The 18,361-nt window shown below is 48.5% G+C and overlaps 1 protein-coding gene across 31 annotated transcripts in view; it reads left to right on the forward strand.

Annotated features, from left to right (window-relative positions):
- The window catches only part of PCBP3 (poly(rC) binding protein 3), a 59,035-nt gene that overhangs the window by 19,959 nt on the left and 20,715 nt on the right, over nt 1-18,361 (forward strand). For 9 of the 31 annotated variants that reach the window (XM_069860885.1, XM_069860860.1, XM_069860864.1 and 6 more), the window contains 8 exons: nt 8,766-8,837; nt 9,137-9,160; nt 10,115-10,147; nt 10,799-10,915; nt 11,319-11,450; nt 11,770-11,898; nt 14,576-14,719; nt 17,804-17,845. In XM_069860885.1, the coding sequence (XP_069716986.1) occupies nt 8,766-8,837; nt 9,137-9,160; nt 10,115-10,147; nt 10,799-10,915; nt 11,319-11,450; nt 11,770-11,898; nt 14,576-14,719; nt 17,804-17,845 (693 nt within the window). Of the gene's footprint in view, nt 1-8,687; nt 8,838-9,136; nt 9,161-10,114; nt 10,148-10,798; nt 10,916-11,318; nt 11,451-11,769; nt 11,899-14,575; nt 14,734-17,803; nt 17,846-18,361 lie in introns of all 31 variants that reach the window. The other 22 variants (XM_069860872.1, XM_069860877.1, XM_069860873.1 and 19 more) reach the window with 7 other exon arrangements.

Raw genomic sequence — 18,361 nt, forward strand, 5'->3', positions numbered from 1 at the left:
CAATACTTTGCCTTGTCTGTGTCTTATTTTCTCCCCTTTACCAAGCCCATTGGTGTCTTCGTCTGCTCGCTAGGATATTGGCTTCCCCAACTTGGATAGTCACTTGGCAGTTTAACAGGGATGCCACTGAGAAATGTTCTGGGGATAGTTAGAGCATTTCCTGGCCATCTTCAAATGGTTCATCTGCCCCAGGCTTCCTTGGCTCTTCTAGGACAATGCCGCATAGGATAGTATGAACAGCCTTGTTACTGCCACCCCTGTAGTACCAGTGAGGGTCCTCTCTCTGTGAAGGCTAACCCCAGGTGGGGGGTTTATTGTCGGTGCTTCTAGAAATGCTGGGTGACCTGCCCTGGCTCCCTTCACATTACATGATTTTCTCCAGTGGCTTAGTCTGGTCACCCTTTGTGGCACTGCTAGTGCTGTTTCCCCATGACCTACTGCACGTTCGGGGTGTAGACATGGAGTGTGGCACTGAAGCAGTCATCTCCCCAGCCTCTGCTGTGCAAGATGGTGATGTTTTAGCTAATTCAGGAAAGCTCTGGGATTTTTTCCTGTCGCTCGGATGCTGCAGCAGAATCCGCCTCACTCTGCAGTGCTGAGCCCTGCGGCAGGGTTCAGGCTGGGGGTGCAATGCAGTGCTAATGGTTCTGCCTTCCTGAGATGATCAGGGCACCTGGGCTGAGTGGAGACCAAGCCAGCCCTTGATCCTCCATGGTCCCTCAGCAGCTCTGCTGGGGCCCTTGCTCCCAGCCTTTCCAAAACATCGGCTTGGGCATGGAGGCACAGCCAGTGTTTCAGGACAAAGTGCACTGGGTCGTTTCCATCTGTTATTTAATCTGCTGACAGAGCAAAAAGCTGTGCTTGAGGAGACAGAGTGATCTTCCTTATCCCAGGAAATGTTATTTTCTCAGCACATGGGGTCTTGAGTCCACCTCACACTTCCTAAAGGATTCCTGAAGATGCTCTTGGTCACTGAGTTATAACAGACCCAAGTGAGTAGTGCTAAGAGCATCAACTCTCATCACCTTATGGGGTGAAATTTCTGTTATACTTAAGCAGTTTACCATTCATTGAAAATATTATTTTTATTGGGAAATTGTTTGAAAAGTAACTAACAGGGAGAACTGGAAGTGACTGAATTAAAATGTGTTGTTTCCACCCACCTGCTCACCCTAGCTTTCCAAAAGCAGCTTTAATTCACTACAAGACTAACCAATTTCAATGAACACCAAATATAATTCCAGCTAGGGTTATCTCAGCTTGTCGAAGTGATGCTTTAACAGGTTCAAGTCAGTGATTTTGCTTAGTGTCCCACAGTCAGTGAGCCCTGAAACCAGCCCAGACTGGATTTTCTGGGTTGCACAAGGACATCTTAATAGTCTGCTCCTGCTAAACTGAATTTCTCTCACTGTTGTGTGTCTACCCTGTGCTTGAGACACAGCAGCAGCTTACGTGAATGAATGGGAATTCTGCTTTCTGTAGATCTCTGCATATACATATCTTAGGCATGGCTAACTAATTTTTTCCTAAACCTGGTAACTAACATAAGCCTCCAGGTCCTGTATGTCCTGCAGATGTATCAGGGCAAGAAGTAGGTGCTATCATCCTGCTGGCCTGTGGCGCAGGATGAAGTTATTGTCTGCGAGACCTTTATCCTGGGGTGATCAGTAGGGAAAAGCTGCAGGTTCATTCTCTAGCTTTCACACAAAAGATTGCAATAACAGCACCGCCATTGCGACAAAACCAGTTGTTCTCCTCACACTGGGCTTGCTGTAGAGATGGTAGAGAACAACATCATCTGACATGTGGGGCCTGATTCTGATTTCATGCGTGATTGTATATCTGTGCACCAGCCATGCCAGGGTTGCACATCTGTGGGTGGCTGCCACTGGTCTTGGTTAACTGTTGAGGTGCAATAGGCTGTGATGAGCTACATGGTGCTCAGCAGATGACCAGGGACTCTTACTGCACATCTCTCATGGAGTTTCCAGTGTCCAGAGGCTGGAGTCAGGGGTTTGCTCTACTTTTCCTTGTAGAGACTTGCCAGCTTTCCTTGTCCTCTGGGACAGGCCTGTGCTGGAGATATGTGATGCTGTGTTTCTATTCTTCTTGGCTTATACATCAGGGCAAAAAATTGCTCTGAAATGCGTGAAACCCCACTGAAAACCTGCAAACATAGGGTGGATTCAGTGGAAACAAATGAGGCTGCTACAGTGGACAACCAGAGCGGGATCCACAACCTGATAGTGACTTGAGGGTACACCAGATGAAGTAGAAATCCAGGAAAGCAGCAGGGAATGTCCTGGAGGGGAAAGCAGGCTTAGCATAGCTTTGGGTTGGGATGTGGCTGAGCCCATCACAGTGTAATGGGACTGGAGGTATAGGTCATCATACCACTTGCTCCTGAACTCTAGCTGATACCAGTATCCAGAGCCAATATTTCTCCCTGGAGGGGCACCCTGTGTTAAAAAACAACCCTGCTCTCTAGAGGGCAGGAGATCTGGGGAGGAAGCCATGCTGATGTGAAAGGTGATAGTAAATGATTGTTTAGAAATAGAGAACACCCCAAGAGCTGCAACCAGCAAAGATGTTGGTGGGAGAAGCAGGTGTTAGAAGAGCACCTGAAACATGGAGGTAGCAAATGAGGCAGCAGAAGAGGTTGCTCCAATGGCCCTGAAACTGAATTTGTGGGCAGAAGAGCCTGTAAAGCAGTAAAGGAAATGGAGGGAGCACAGGGTCCAGAGGAAGGCACATTTGCATCCCAACAATAGCAACTGGTATAGTAATTGGTATAGAGGTGAGTGAGACTGGAAGAGACCTATGGTACACACAAGCAAGGAGAGCAGGTTATAATTCCTCAGCAGCAGCCAACCGGTGACATGCTAGGTGATGAGTGGAGACATCTCATCCAGAGGAGAGTAGGGAAATGGAAGCAGGTGACCAAGAATGAAGCCTCCGGAGATGCCTGCTATGAAGGCAAGAGCAAGAACATTTCCTTCCTGTGATGCTCGCAAAGATCAAGGGCAGGTGAGAAGAAGAGATGTACTGCTGACTGATGTACATGGGTTCTCTTTTTCTTCTTTTTTGGTTAGCGATAGCTAAAATATTTCCACTGAAGCTGGAGAGTAAGTGAGGGAAGTGTAAACCAAAATGACTACAGTCTGTGGAAAATGGCAGCAGCTGGAAATGCAATTGGCATTTGGTGTCACTCATGTAGGTGGTGCTACTATCCTCTCATGGTTTCATCTTCTGACAGGTGAAGCCTGCTGGTGGCTGATGTGTTTCCATTTGGATTAAGGGTATGCTTGACTTTGGTTTTCTGTTATAACATTTTTCTCCTTCCACCCCCATCCTGACCTGGCCAGACTGCATTGTCGTCATAATCCTGAGCTGGCTGCATCGCGGTGCTTCCCAGCTGCTAAAATGCAATGCTGAAAATCACCGGATTAGGTCTTAATGGCAGGATCAAGCCTCCGGGAGGAGAAAGCTCCTGCTTAAGCAGGTGGACAGGCAGTGCTTCTTGGGGAAGCGAGCTAGAAAGCATAAAATATCAGAAAAGCAGATTCTTTCCTGGTTTTCCCTGTTGTTTTTGCTTGTTTTGACTTTTTTTTCCCTACATTTAGTAGATCTTTTATTTTTTGAAGGGCCAGAAAACACTGGCCTGAGTTCTGTAAAGGGGGTATTGAGAGGTCAGAGTGTTTAAATATTTCCTTCCTCACAGTGAAAAATGTTATCTTGGGAGATGGACTTGCTGGCCAAGATATTAAGCCCCAATATGAAAGTTTGGCAACCACATAAAAATCTGGGCCATGCTGTAGCGACTGCCGTATGCTGAAGGATGCTGCAGCCTTGTGGTTACTTTCTCACCTGGCTTTCTGCTGGCGGGGCTCCTGAAGCACCGAAGAGCTTTTTTAGGATGACATTGCCATTGAGCAACTGCCCAGATGCTACAAGTTAGTCCTCTGGGTAGGTGTCACAGCATCCTCATACAAACTGATGCCCTGGCCACCCTGTGCCTTACCTGCATGGGTTGGCAAGAGCTCTTGGTCAACAGGGCTCCAAGGTTTATTGGCCAAACCTGTCAAGAACGTGATTTTTGTGGAGACCGTGTAATGGGTGAGGGGGGCGACTGAGACTTCCTGCTGTGGGTTTTGCCTGTGAACTGTACATCTAAGCCTTTCAGGGAAGAGGAAATTTATGCCTATGAGACACTTTTGCACTCAGTTGTCCCCTCTGTTTGTTTTTGGACAGCTCAAACTAAACATTGCTGTCCCCTAAAACAAATACCCAGATAAAGCAATGAAATTTGATCTCCATAATGCTGATGAGAATATTCCATGACAAGATCTACCAAATAAACTCTGCCTTGTGTGTCTGTCTTCTGGCAGACTGTCCATCCCAGAGGCACCGGGGTGATCTTAGAGCAGATGAGAGAGACCTTCCCTCTGGAGTTGGGGTCTGCAGTCAGTAGCAATGCTAGCACCAAAGCAAGAGGAACAGTTTTGTGGTGGAGCTCATTTATGAGAGCCTCGACAACCTTCTCCAAAATGCAGGCTGCTACTGCTGCATCAGGGGCATTGGGGGTTGTCTCAGGAGAGCTGCCCCCCAGTACCAGCAGCAGATGCCTTGGCTCTCCACCGGGCATTTGCAGAGAAGGTGCAGGCAGTGTTTGCTGGAGCTGCGCCACAGGAGTCACTCGCGTGTGGCTAACATGCCCAGGGAGCCCAAGTGGATGCATGGGGGAAAGAAGAGGAGGAGGAGAAGGGCTAGTTTAAGTAAGCACAGAGGCAGCAGTGTCTCCTGGCCCCTGCAGGGACACCAGCTTTGCCTGAGCTCAGCTGAGCCCTCTTGTATTGCCCATCTGGAGGGTGCTGTGAGGATCCCAGCACCTGCTTATCCCAGTCCTGTTTGGAAACCGGTCTGGAGCACAGTCCCACCTAGAGCTCAGTCTTCCTCTGCTTGTTGTGCTTCACGTGCCATCTTCTGTTTGCAAGATGATCATGGTATTAAATTAATTTAATATAAGTTGTTCAGAATTCCCCTAATTGGAACGGTTTGCTTGAATTTTAGAAGAGTGTCAATATTTGTGAGGTATCAGCAAGCACAAATGCAAGAGCACCAGCTTAGTGAATCACTAAAAAAACTGGAAAGGAATAAAATTGGAGGGTGTGTGCTTACATGTGGGGAAGAGGACTATTTCTGCTGACATGAAAGGTGGTAGGAAATGATTGTTTATAAATAGAGAACTCCCAAGGGTTGCAACCAGCAAAGAGGTTGGTGGGAGAAGCATGCAGGTGTTTTCATTCCTTTCTGTTGTTCTCCTTAGTTGCTGCTTGAGCTGCTTTTTCAGACATAGGGAATTCCTGTTAGATTAAGGAAATTTCCTGTAATTTAATATATTTAATCTAAAAACCAAAGGAGAAGAAAACACTGAGTTGCTCTGAGTTATGATGATTCTGAGCACCTTCCCAAAAGGCAGCTGCATTTAAAAGGTGTATTTATTCTGCAATGGGTTCATCTTTTGAAAATATGTTATCTGACTGTTTTGGGGCAGATCAGTGCTAAGCACTATGCTCCTCACCCAGTTCGAAGGCATTTGGCTGTTCACCACGATGGTTGTGCATGAGGGGATCCTGTACAAGTCCTCTGCATTTGGTTGCCCGGGCATGATGCTTGGCAGAGCTTTGCTGGGCTTACTGGGCAACTTCCATTCTGGGACCAAACTCAGCTCTTATGTCTCATAATGCCACATGTTTGGTTGCCTCTTTGGGGCAGTATCTGCTCTGCACTGGATAAGAGTCGGGCTCTGGATCTACTCTATATTCTTTTGACTGGATGTAATGATGTCCTCAGGTCTTTCAAGTATTGACAAAGAAGCCATTTCAAAGCTGATGTGAACTAGGCAGAATACGACGATGAAGAGGAAGGGTCCAAGATGGGTATCTCTCCAGGCAGGGAATGCTCCAAAATGCTTAAAATGGCGTTTGGGGGATAATTTTTCCCAGCTCTTTGTCTGTGAAGAATGGGAGCTGTGGAGGGAGGCACACTTCTAGGGTAAATGCCTCAGCTCTATTGTCCCCATAATTTCCATTGAGCTTATGAACCCCCATGTAAAAGACTTACCTTTCACTAGTATGATTAAGAAAAGGCCAATGTAGCTTTCCCGCTCACTGGAGCATGAAGCGTGTTTAATTTAATAATGCTGATAAATCTTAAAGCCAGGAGCATTTGGCTAACACATGACCCACTTTTTCAATCAATTGGAAACATTTACATAACAGCCTGATGCAGGGTTCCTCCTGTGAGGGATGTGGAGCTGGGGAGGGCAGACACCCCCGCAGCAAGCACTGCTACTGTGGGACATTTGGTGAGAGCAAAACAGAGAATCTGGCTGGTCATTAATGGGCAAGCAGTGACCCACCTTGTTGGGCTGCTGGCTGTCCCACTGCAACAAGGATGGGTCTGGGTTTAGAGCACCTCAGCCACCCATGTGGGTTTTGGGGTCTGTCACCCCCCAGACCGCTCCAGGTCCCCACCCTTGCCTGCCAGCTCCCAGCCATGAGGCTGGCACCGTGGCTGCAGCTGCTTGAGCCACCACAATGGGGCAGCTGGCAAAAGAAAGCCCTTGGGGTGATACGTGGGGAAGGTTGGCTTTGTGAGTGCTGCCTCTGCAAGTCACGAAAGCCACCGCCTGAGGATGTGGCCTGACCATCAGCTGTGAACAGTCTCTTGCTTCCTCTGGCCCTCTTGTCAGAGGATGCACGCCGGCCGGGAAGGGGAGCTGCACCTCTGCAGTGGCATGCACCAGCCTCCTGGGTGGCTGTGGTGGTGTTGCAGCTTTGTTTCTTTTCCTGCAGCAGGGCTAGGTTGCTCATGGGGCAGGACAACTAGCTGTCCCTTGTGTGGTGGGGGAACTGTAGGCACTTTGTCTCCTGCTTCTTCACGTTGAGCACGGAGTAGCACTGGCCTTCACAAATCAGCAGGTTTGTCCTTTTCACTGTTGCTTCCCATGCACAGAAATCAGCACGGGGTTAACCAACACAACCAGTTATCTATTTTCCTTTATTGTTGGAACTAGATGATCATTAAGGTCCTTTCCAACCCACACCATGCTATGATTCTGTGTTTCTGTGATTCTGATTCTATGTTTGTTAGCCTGCAGTGGGCTTGGTTTTGAAAGAGAAAGCTCCTGATCTCACAGTTTTGCTGTCATGTGTCAGCCGGTTCCCATTGCTCTGGTCCCCAACACAGTCACCTTCGTCCTCTGAAATATTCTCCTCCTCCCCACCCTTAACAGTGCCTTTTGGCTTGATATCTCCAACATATTTCATTTCTTATCTTTTTTTGTGAGGCTTTTACTTTCTTTCAATAGTAACTTCCAGCAGCCTCAAGATCAGCATTTGCAAATAGGTGACAAGGAACCTCATTCCCAGTGAGCTGGTCTCCTGTTAGCTTGGTGGGAACTCCTGTCTCCCTGCTAACCACATGGGTTTTATCTATTTTTTGTTTCATGATAAGCTCTTGGAAGAGTTTTTACATCAAACCTATCCCCCATTCATAAATTGTGCATTGCTGCATGTTTATTCATCCGGACTGCCTCTTTGCATTAAAGTAATACTTAAGAACTAGTTTACCCTAAATTTTTTTGTCACATAAGTCCCTGTCTAAGCAAAGGACAATACCAGATGCTCATGAACGATTGTGAAAAATCTCTCATCTGATGTATACTAAGGGATTAAATAACATGGGGGAGAATTGCTGCAAATCTCACTACGCATTGCACGTAGATGGATGCTGGCACCTCCCTCTGAGACAGGACTGCTGTTCCCATGAAGAAGGCTGCACAGACATTTTACGTGCTAGGGAGGCATCAGGGAAAAAAAGAAGGATTTGTTACCTTTCTGTGATTTTTTTTTCCCCCTGACTTCAAAGAAATCTCTGGCGTTTTCCCCTCTAGAGGGCAGAGGAAGAAAGAGAGAGAATGGGAAGGAAAGGGAGTGTGACAGCACTGGGAAGACTCAGAGGTTTCGTTAGATACATTCAAAGCATGAATAGCTGGAAATGACATGGTCCTGAGATGCAGTGCCCAGCAAGGGTTCTCACAGATTGGGATGAAAATGCAGGAGTGTAGCAATCGGGACACCAGCTCCAGCCGTCTCACTCTGTGCTGCTGGAGTCCCATAGATATTTCCTGGTTACTGAAAACCTGATTTTCTTAGTGCCCATTTGCACTTGAAATGGTGAATTTTGGTTTGCTAGATAGGTGCCCTGAGTCTTTTAAAGTCACAATTCAGCCTTTGACCAGACTGGTCCACGAACTCCCTGCTCCTGTGTCCATACACTGAGCTGGGCACAGCTGCTTTTCAGCTCAGGCAGGGGTGGGCTAACTGTCTGCTGTGCCACCTTGGACACTTAAGTCTTTGCTCCCACAGTGCCTTTTGCGTAATGCAAGTGGGAAAGCTGTGGCAGGGCTTGCACCAGTAGCTGTGGCTATTAGGCTTGCACACAGTGCAGTCCCTGCAGCAAGTGACCAGCCTGATCTGCACCCACTAAGGTGCTCAGCCCATGACATCTCCCCACAGCTCCTCCAGCCGTGGCTTTCCCATGTCCTGCTGCTCTGCAGGGTCCATCCCACATTGAGGAACCTGCCTGGCTTGAGAGAAAACCTTTCCTCTCTCTGTCCCCAGGTGATACGGCCGTGGTGCTGTCTCCTTCTGTGCCGGGGCTGCCCTCCCAGCTAACGCACGTCTCCTGTCCCCTGGTAGGAAATGGAGTCGAAAGTCTCCGAAGGTGGCCTGAACGTCACCCTCACCATCCGGCTGCTGATGCATGGCAAGGTAAGGGGCGCCCTGCGAGAGGGTTTGCATCTCCCTCTCTTGCCTCTGCTCTGTCTGTGCCTGGGTCTGGCCAGCCCCCCCATGCCACTTCATCACCCCCTGGCTGCTGGGAACAGTGTCCTCCTGCTGCTGGGGCTTGGTGCTTCTGACCCCTCTCATCCCTGTCCTGGCACTGACCCTGTCCTTCTGCTGGGGACAGTGTGCACCAGGGCTTTGATTCATTGTGGGGCTGGGCTGGATTGTCTTCACATTTTGTAATGCCAATTCCTTGGTGTCTGGTTTTTTTTTTCTTTTTGTAGGAAGTTGGAAGCATAATTGGAAAGGTAAGGGCTTATTTAAATGCTATTTTCTACACCATTTGCTGCCTGTGGTGCGGTAGATGACAATCACCTCTTCCCTGTGATGTCCTTAAATGTGTGCATGAGCTTGTTGCTGCATTTATGAGACAGAAATTATGAAAGACCCATAAAGGGATCAAAGTCTATTCCCCTAAAGAAACCAACTCAGGAACCAAACGTACCCAGTGCCATTTCAAGCTGCTTCACTGGGGTGAAGAGTAAGTGTTTGTGATCGTGTCACCTTGACATTTTAATCAAATAGCTTCATAAGAGAGATTAAAAATGTTATGGAGATTCATTTAAATTGTGCAGCACTTGTTTCTGAGGCCACAGGACACCATTTAGGTTGCACAGAAAACCTTTGCGAGGTTCTCTGCTCCTGTTGCTTGTCATGGTGGTTTGGAAAGCCCTGGCTTATACAGGACTGAGTTTTTTTGGTGTGTTCAAGAGAAGTTTATTGTGTTAAAGATTTGCAGTACGAACACCTTTCCCCTATATGCTTGTACTTTATTTTTCCATCAGCCTATGCAGCCCTGGAAAGATTCACAGTTGTACCTGCTTTATATCTGGATATAAAGATATTAAATCTTTCTATAGATACCAGATCCAAAACTGTTCTTTGAAGCCACTTTGAAGTGCCAGCTTTTCTCAGCATTGAACCAGTTCCTGAGCTTTTTCTTGTGCAGTTTTCCTCCTAATAGGAAGTGGAGGCTGCAGTTGCGCATTAGTAGCTGTTGTGTCTGTTGTGTGGTACAGATGTGGGGAGCAGGGCTCCAATGGCTTGCACCCTCAGTTTTCCTCACCTAAGAGTAGAGGCATTACTGAGCTGCCCATGTATTTGGCTGCATGTTGCCACTTATTAGAGATGCGCCTCTGGAAAGGTTGTTTTGAAAGTCTTGAATTTTTAGTAATAGCTCGTGTTTCTGCTTCTTATTTCAGAAAGGAGAGACTGTGAAGAAGATGCGTGAGGAGGTGAGCAACTCTACTCTGTTGAAGGATTTGTAGGTGGAGGGAGGAGGATTGGGAAGAGTCATCAGTCATGCAGCACAGCAGCCAGAGTTGCACATTGCCCTGTGTGATATGTACCATAACTCCCAGGAGCAGGACACACAAGCTGGCTGCGCCCAGAGCTCATTGGTCCAGTTTTCTCACTCCATACTCAAACAAATTTGTATCACATTTAGTGGGAGTTTTCCAGAGCCAAGAATTGCTCTTAATGTAACACTGAAATTAAGTCACTCATAAGATGCATGAGTTTGTCCAAGGTCTCAGTGCCTGCAGCTACCCAGGAGTTATCAGATCAGTAAGCACTACTCTTCTTTTTACAAGCAATGAACTCATAAGCTAGTCTTGCCTTGATTGTGTGGGTTTGCATTGCAGTAACAGAACCAAAGCAGATGCTTGGAAACCCTTTTTGAAGGTCAGGGAAACGCAACACTGATAGCACCATTGGAGGCAGGGATGGGAGTGTTTAAGTTTAGATGGGATGTTGAGAGGCTGGCACAGAGGATGGTAAGGGATCGGGCTGGAACAGGACCTGACCCAGAGGAAGGGTTGCACCTCTGCTGCACCCCTGTGGGTTGCTTGGCTGTGACCATTCCATGGCTGCCTTTCCTTTTACAGAGTGGGGCAAGGATCAACATCTCAGAGGGAAACTGCCCTGAGCGCATTGTGACCATCACTGGCCCCACCGATGCCATCTTCAAGGCTTTCGCCATGATCGCCTACAAATTTGAGGAGGTAAGCAACATGAGCCCTTTCCCCCAGAAGAACAGAGTAAAGGGTCCTGCATCCAGACCCTTGGGTGGCCCAACCAGTCAGACAGAGCTCTGGTGTTCCCAGTGCTGGGTCAAGCAGTGCAGATGGGCTGGGGTACATCCAACCCATGTGTGCCTGGCTGGACTTACTTAATTGGTATACAACCTTGGCCCAAAACCTCCCAGACATCTCCAGCTAGGCAAGAACTGAGCCTCAGTGAACTGTCCCAGAGGTCTTTGAGTTAAGTAACTGCAGGGATGCAGCTGCAGAGACCAGCTGCGGGACATGACCCCTCTTTTTTGGCCCAGGTCATTTGGGTCAGCTGAGATGGCAGGTACCTGGTTGTGTAACGAGGGCTCATGGCATTGCACTCTTCCTTCCCAAGGACATAACCAACTCAATGAGCAACAGCACTGCTACCAGCAAACCTCCAGTGACACTGAGACTGGTCGTGCCGGCTAGTCAGTGTGGCTCGCTGATCGGCAAAGGAGGCTCCAAGATCAAGGAAATCAGGGAGGTAAGTCAGACTTGATTTTGTGATTGCATGTAATCACAGCTCCTTGGAGAGGATCTGCGACCAAGGGGGATCTGCCATAGAAAGGGGGGTCCTTATGCTGCTGGCACCATGCACCACGTTGCTTCCCAGGACTGTCCTGCTGATGTAGGAGCAGCATCCCATAGGACCTTGTCAGCATGCTTCTGCGTGCAGGCCACCGCATCTGAACTCACACAGGGCAGGGCAGCTCTCAAGAGGTGCCTGGCATCAGAGCTGGAGCTGGCTGCAAGGAAAGGCATTCAGCTGTGGGATTTCCTCTCCTCTCTCTTTCTCTCTCCAGTCAACAGGTGCTCAGGTTCAAGTGGCGGGGGACATGCTGCCCAACTCCACAGAGCGGGCGGTGACAATCTCGGGAACACCCGACGCAATTATCCAGTGTGTCAAACAGATCTGTGTGGTGATGCTGGAGGTACAGTCTGTAACAAAGGGGGTAAAGTACATAGGAAAAAAAACCCAGCTGGCACCACAGCAGCACTGGGTCTGTGGAGCATATCTATTGTACACTTCACCACGCGTGTCGGACCAGTCTCATTTCCTGGTACCTCTGTTTGAAACCCACCCAGTGTGTTTTCCCCACCATTGTCCATTGTTTCAAGAGTCCCACACTGGAAACCTGTCTGGTTGGATGCCTCAAAGGATATGGCTTGTGTCTTAGCCCATGGTGGCTTTGGGAGAGTACGGTGTTGGAGGAGGCCAGGCGAGCTGCAACAGCTGTAGTCTGGTGTCCCAGCAGTGTTGAGAGTGCCATGGGAAGGGGATGAGGGCTGCAGCCACACCACCAAGCACCTGGCATCCTCTGCATGGGGCTTGTGGTGCCCTGTGAAGACTGTGGTTGAGAGGAGGAGGAAGCCAGGGGGAGCCATATGCTGGGGGAGTCAGGGCTGGAAGTGCAAAGCTGGGGTCCAGTGAGGCACAGCAAGGAGGGTAGTGAGGAGGGCTGGTGGAGAGCAGGGCCTGTAGGGTGCATGGACATATGTCCAGGCTACCGTTTTTGAGAGAGATGATGATGGGCAGAGCTTGAAGATCTCTGCCATGGAGACATGCTGCTGTACCAATGACTTACTGCCAGGGGTGACCACAGCCACATGCCCCACATCCACACCTGTCACCTCAGATGGGAGAAGCTCCAGCAGGAAACCCCTCTGGACACAGGATGGTGGCGTCTTTCCCAGAGGAAGACAAACATGGACAGATGTCAGGGCACTCTGCCTTGATGCACTGCCTGCATGCCCCTGTTTTCTAACAGCAGGGACAAGCATGCCTGACACCGCAAGAGTTTAAGATGAGGATGCCAAAGCTTAGTGGAGGTGAAGCAAAACCAAATGTATGCAACTCCAGGTTGGCAGCAGCATGGCTAAGGAGTTGCCACAAGCCACATTACCCACTGCAGCTGACAGTGATGCCTAGGCAGTTACACTGTGCTGCCAGAGGAGTGCAGTTTTCGCCTCATGGTGACTCCAGTTTATGCTCTGGACTGTCATAGAGATAGGTCTGAGATGATGCTTGCAGATGTGTTATATTCTTTTGTGCCTGTTGTTTTTACTGACCTAAGCCAGGGGTGCTGCACCTCTGCACGGCTCAGCAATGGGAAAGAGAGAAACCTATGAGTTTTCTTGCAGTGTGAAATCTGTCCCCTGTTTTAACCGTTCACAGAGATGATCCTTATAACCTTTCAATCTTAGATTATCTTACTTGCTCATGCCTCCAAGATTTGTAATGCAGTAAAAGAAAAATCAGGTTTGTGATTATAGAGGCTGTACTTTGTTTTCCTGCAGGCCTGTGGTTAACAGGAAGATCTGGATATGACACTTGGCTACAAGTGGACTTCTAGAAGAATGTACAGAAACCATGAAGACTTTTCCATGAGATAGCATAATTTGTATTGCTTATCTTTACACAGATGTAACTGGGCCATTACATTTTGGGTAGAACCCAAGGCTTTTATCTGAAATCTCTTCTGATCCCTAGCAACCCGCAAAATCTCTTCTATGTCCTGTTAGCTATGTTCACGAGAAAACCAGAGACTTAAATGTGGTGAGATGATCCTGTGCACTGTGCAGTGGGATGCATCACTAAACCCTTTGCTTGGTCCTGCCCACAGCAGCAAGAAGCAAGCTGTGCTGGCCAGACAAAGCTGTGCTGCCCTAGGGCATGCTGCTGCAGGAGGAGGGCTGGACAATCCTCTGCTACTGGTATGTGGCTGCCTGCTCATGCACACCACCACTACCATGAAGCTCTAGAATAAGATCCCTGGAAACACTGGTGAAACATTTGCAAGGAGTTTCCAGCCTTTGGCTCCTCCAGAGCTCAGCACCGTGGCCAAAGTGATCGCTGCCAGTTGTCCCACCAGGGCTTGGGAGGTCTTGACTACAGTGGTCGCACATTGCAGCATCTGCTGCACAGCCATCCAGGTCCCAGCTTGGATGGCAATAGACCAAACCAAGTCCTGAAGGTGTCCTGTTTCAGCTCTGAGGGAGATGAGAGGGGACAGGGAGTTTAAACATCGAGCTGGGTCATTCAGATGGACTGCTTTCTTCTTCTGCTGCCTGTGCTCATGATGCCGTGCCACAGCTCCTGGTGCTCGGTGGGGCTGGTATGACTCTGGGGTAGATCAACAACGTGCAGCTCTCAGGCTGCAAAGCAAGCCACTGTACAAGAAAGCTTGTGGGATCCAGGATTGAAATGCCTGCTCTGTGGATGTATTTCCCCATCTTGCTGCACCTTGAGAGTGTCCTTGGGGTGTTTTGAGGAGGGTGCTGTGTTCAAGTGTCACGCTTCAGTCTAGATCAGGCAATGCAGTTTGTGAGAATAGGGTGAAGGTGAGGGAGGCAGCGGAGGTCTGGGAAGCAATCTAGAGTCTTGCACCTTGGCAGGGGTTCGCCTGTACCCTAGGTTGTCCTCGTTGTCCATTGAACACCAGTTTCCCCTGTGTGCTCCTGTCCAGAAACGCGGTTTGCCTGGTATGGGTGTTGCTGGCAGCGGCCCCGGGGCCGTGCTCTGTTGGGTGCTTTCTAACGCTCTTTTTGCCGCTGTTTCAGGAAAGCTGTTCTAATGTTCTCTCTCCCTCTCCTTGTCCCTTTTCCTAGTCCCCACCAAAAGGTGCCACCATTCCCTACCGCCCAAAGCCCGCCTCCACCCCTGTCATTTTTGCAGGTGGTCAGGTAAGAGCCGACCCGCTTGCAGCCTCCACTGCCAACCTCAGCCTTTTACTGCAGCACCAGCCGCTGCCCGTTAGTGCACTCAGGTTTCTTGCCTTCTGACTTGCATGGTGTCATCCCATCTGTTGTGTCCCACGGCAGGTGGACTGAAAGCTCTTTGCAGAATTGTTGGTGGTTTGCACGCCCAGGCAGACAGACGGCTTGGCTCCTGTCATGGCTGTGGGAGGATAAGGAAAGGACCAGTCCAGGGAAAAAAATTGTTAGCTTTGCTGAGCATTTGAGCACCCGGAAAAGTCTGGAAATAGCATGGAGGTGTTCATGTGGCCTGGGAATCATAGAATCATTTGGGTTAGAAAAGACCCTTAAGACCATCGAGTCCAACCATCAACCTAACACTACCACATCTACCAGTAAACCACATCTTAAGCACCACACCAAACCTGCTCTGTTTCAGATGGACTCATTGATTTTTGCAAGTACTCATGCTTTGGTGAGTCTTGCTTCTAAATTGCCCCCGACTAAGAATCCAGCTTTATTATTCCCAAATTCAGTATTTGCCAGCAGTTACATGTGTGAAGGGGAAAAAGAGAAAGGCGTCATGAACAAGAGGCCATGACCATGTTCTCACAGTGACTAAAATTGTTTATTTTCTAGCATCTCTAGTCCAAGTAAAAATAACTTTGCATAGTTGTAGTTGTTTTGAGATAGGAAGAGCTCATCCCAGCCACTCCAGGACTGGGCTGAGTCTCTCTTTGGGGCAGCTTCTGTGGAAAGGTCATCCCACCACTGGTGCTTGGCTGTGTTGGATTTCTGCTTCCTCAAAAGATGCCAATAAACCTCTGCTGCAAAACTAGACCTCGGCTCTGTCCGCAGGAGAGCCAGCGTTGCCTTCACTGACATTGTGCAGTGCTCAGCTTGCAGTCGTGATATTTCTAGCGTCCCTTGGGAAGTGATGGCAGATTTTTTCTTTGCAGGATAGTCATCGCATGCGTGTACCACAGGAGCTGGCAGTTGTTCTGCAACAAGAATCAGCTCCAGCACCATGTGATCTATGAAACAAGAGCAGTTGAGCAGGCAGCTGCTTTTGACGACGGGACTCAAACCCTTGCTTTTTGCATATCGTCTGCTCACCTCACTGGGTGACCAAGCATCTGCCTGTAGATACCATCATGTTGTGGTGCACCGTTATCTAGCAGGAGAGCTTTCCCAGGAGCTCCATGAGCCAGGTAGAGCCAGCACCACAGAGATGCAGCAAATGCCATCTAGAGCAGCACCTCAGAAGTTATTTAATTTCTTCCCAACTATAATAAATAGCAGAAGGGCAAACAAGCTGGGAGCAAAGCCCAAAGCACAGGCTATTTCAGGCAGCGTGCTGAATTAGCATCCCTTTGTCATTGCCAGCACTGGGAGGATTATGCTGTTTGGTCTGAGCAGCATCCCGGGAAAGAGCTTTGAGTCCAGCTGCTTGGTGAACTTATCTTCTCAAAAGGGAGAGTAAGGTGGAGGTAGTGTTTCTCCTGCTGGGAAATGGTTGGTGTCTTGCACAGAAGTGACATTGTGGGAAGAAGAGCCCTTCCCTGCCACCCTCAAGTGAGCACTGGTGAGCCCCTTGGCTCTGCCCGAGGGGTGGCATGGGACTGGTGGGCAAAGGACAGCAGGTGACAGTCAGCGGTGCTCTGAGGTGCTTGGGGTGGGTTGAACCTGCAGGAGCTCAGAGAGCTGAGGGACACGGTGGCTGATGGCAACTGCCAAAGGGATCAGTCCTGTTGTCCATGTGCAATGTCAGCCGCTGGGTTGCATCTGTCCAAGACACCTTCCTGCCTTTAATTATCTTTTTCTAATCAATTGTTCTAATACAAGAACAATGACCAAATTAAATTGCCTGGAAAGAGTGAAAATTTTAGAGCAGCCTCTGCCATATCCCCACCATTTTGGTGCCTGGGGCTTTGCTTCCTTTCTTCTCCAAGATTCTGGGGTTTTTACTCACACAAAGTGCTTTGCTTTTTACAAATGATGCAGCAAATTTGCAGGAGGTTCAGAGAGGTTTCTTTTCTTTTTCTCGGTTATCTTTACTCTCCCTTTTTAGTGTTATCCACCTTTTCTACCATTTATTTCAGAATCATCTGAATTATGTGTCAACCAGTGAGATACATTTTGGTAGCTGGTTAAGTCCAAAATATTGAGCTCTCTAGTCTCTTGCCCTTTACCCACAGCGGTGCTTATTTTCAGGTTATTTTTAAAGGAGAAAGTATTGCCACAAACAATGAGAAAAACAATTTGCCTAGCAGATATTTGCATGGATTTGTCAGTTACTGCTGGTGAAAGGCATTGCAGCGCAGGCAGCCTTGTCCCTGAGCCCTCTCCGTGCTTGGTGAGACATCAGCACCGGCTTGTTATCTACACAGCAATGCATTTCCCCCAAGCAGAGCACTGGAATACACTGGATAGATGTAAACTGTGTTGGGAGTTGTACACCTGAAAATATAGAGAGACTTGCTGCACTGGCTTGCTTTCTAGGATCACGTTTAGGCGCAAAGGGCAGTGGTAATGTTACCATGCATCTGCTACACAGATAATTCTGGTCTGATAAATCTCCTTTGCACAGCAAAGCCCAGTATTCCCTCTCCATGCAATTGTGGCACCTTTAAAGAGCTGTTTTCTTCGTTTTGGAAAGGCCAGACTGGGCCCAAACCCTTCAAATTAGGTAGCTCAGCGTACTCCAGCTTTGATCGAAGGGGTACGTCTCCCTCCTGCCCCAAGGACTCGCTGCCCCAGTGAATTTAATGCAGCACAGGGGTGTTCTTCCCTCGGCTGGCCAGGGGCAACTGCGCACTGCATGGAAAGTGCTTCGTTCATACTGTTCAGCCTCAAAATTAAGTCAGTTAAGTCAAAATCTAAAATCCTGCACCCTGCTTTCACCAGCAGCAGAGTAAGGGCAGAGGTGTGTCGGAATCGCAGCGCTCACTCCCTGTGGGAGTGGCGTGTGGTCCTGGGCAGAGCAGGATGAAGGCTGAGCTCTTTAGCCCTTCCATTCGCAACATTTACCCCACGACAGATGGAAAGGAGCAAAACCCAGGGAAAGCAGTCTCTGCAGAGGCACGGGTATTTACCACCATCTCCTGCCAGCCCTAGTAACATCTGTTTTTTCTTTTGCAGGCCTATACAATTCAGGGACAATACGCCATTCCACACCCGGATGTGAGTTTTACCCTAATTTTTCTTATACCCTTTTATGTCACCTGCATGCTACCGTTAATTCACATAATATTAATATTAGAAAATAATATTAATAGCATATTTTCAAAGTAACCAGCCATGTGTAGTATCTGTAATACCTTGAAAAGCCTTTCAGCCTGTTAGCACTAATTAATTAATTCTGAGGACTTGGCCTGATGCTAAATTGTTTGCCTTGTTCAGTGCTATCCCTTTGTTCTGAGACAAACCATACTTTATGCATTTTGTGGCTCAAAATTATCAAAACACACAAAGAAAGTGAAAAAAAAAAAAAAAAAGACTACTTTCCCCTCTACTTCTCTTATCCTTAAAGTATCGGTAAGCCAAAGGCTTATGTAGGTGCTGAGTGCCTTGGTGGGGTGGGGAGAAGCCAGAGCTGTGGTGGTGTGTGGTTTCTTCCTTGAAAGAGATGTGCCTTTCAGGGGGTCTTCTCAGCTCTGGGTGACTGAGACGCAGGTGCTGAGGCTGGGCAGAGTGCCA

This window comes from Phaenicophaeus curvirostris, chromosome 7, assembly GCF_032191515.1.
Source record: "Phaenicophaeus curvirostris isolate KB17595 chromosome 7, BPBGC_Pcur_1.0, whole genome shotgun sequence".
Classification (NCBI taxonomy): domain Eukaryota; kingdom Metazoa; phylum Chordata; class Aves; order Cuculiformes; family Cuculidae; genus Phaenicophaeus; species Phaenicophaeus curvirostris.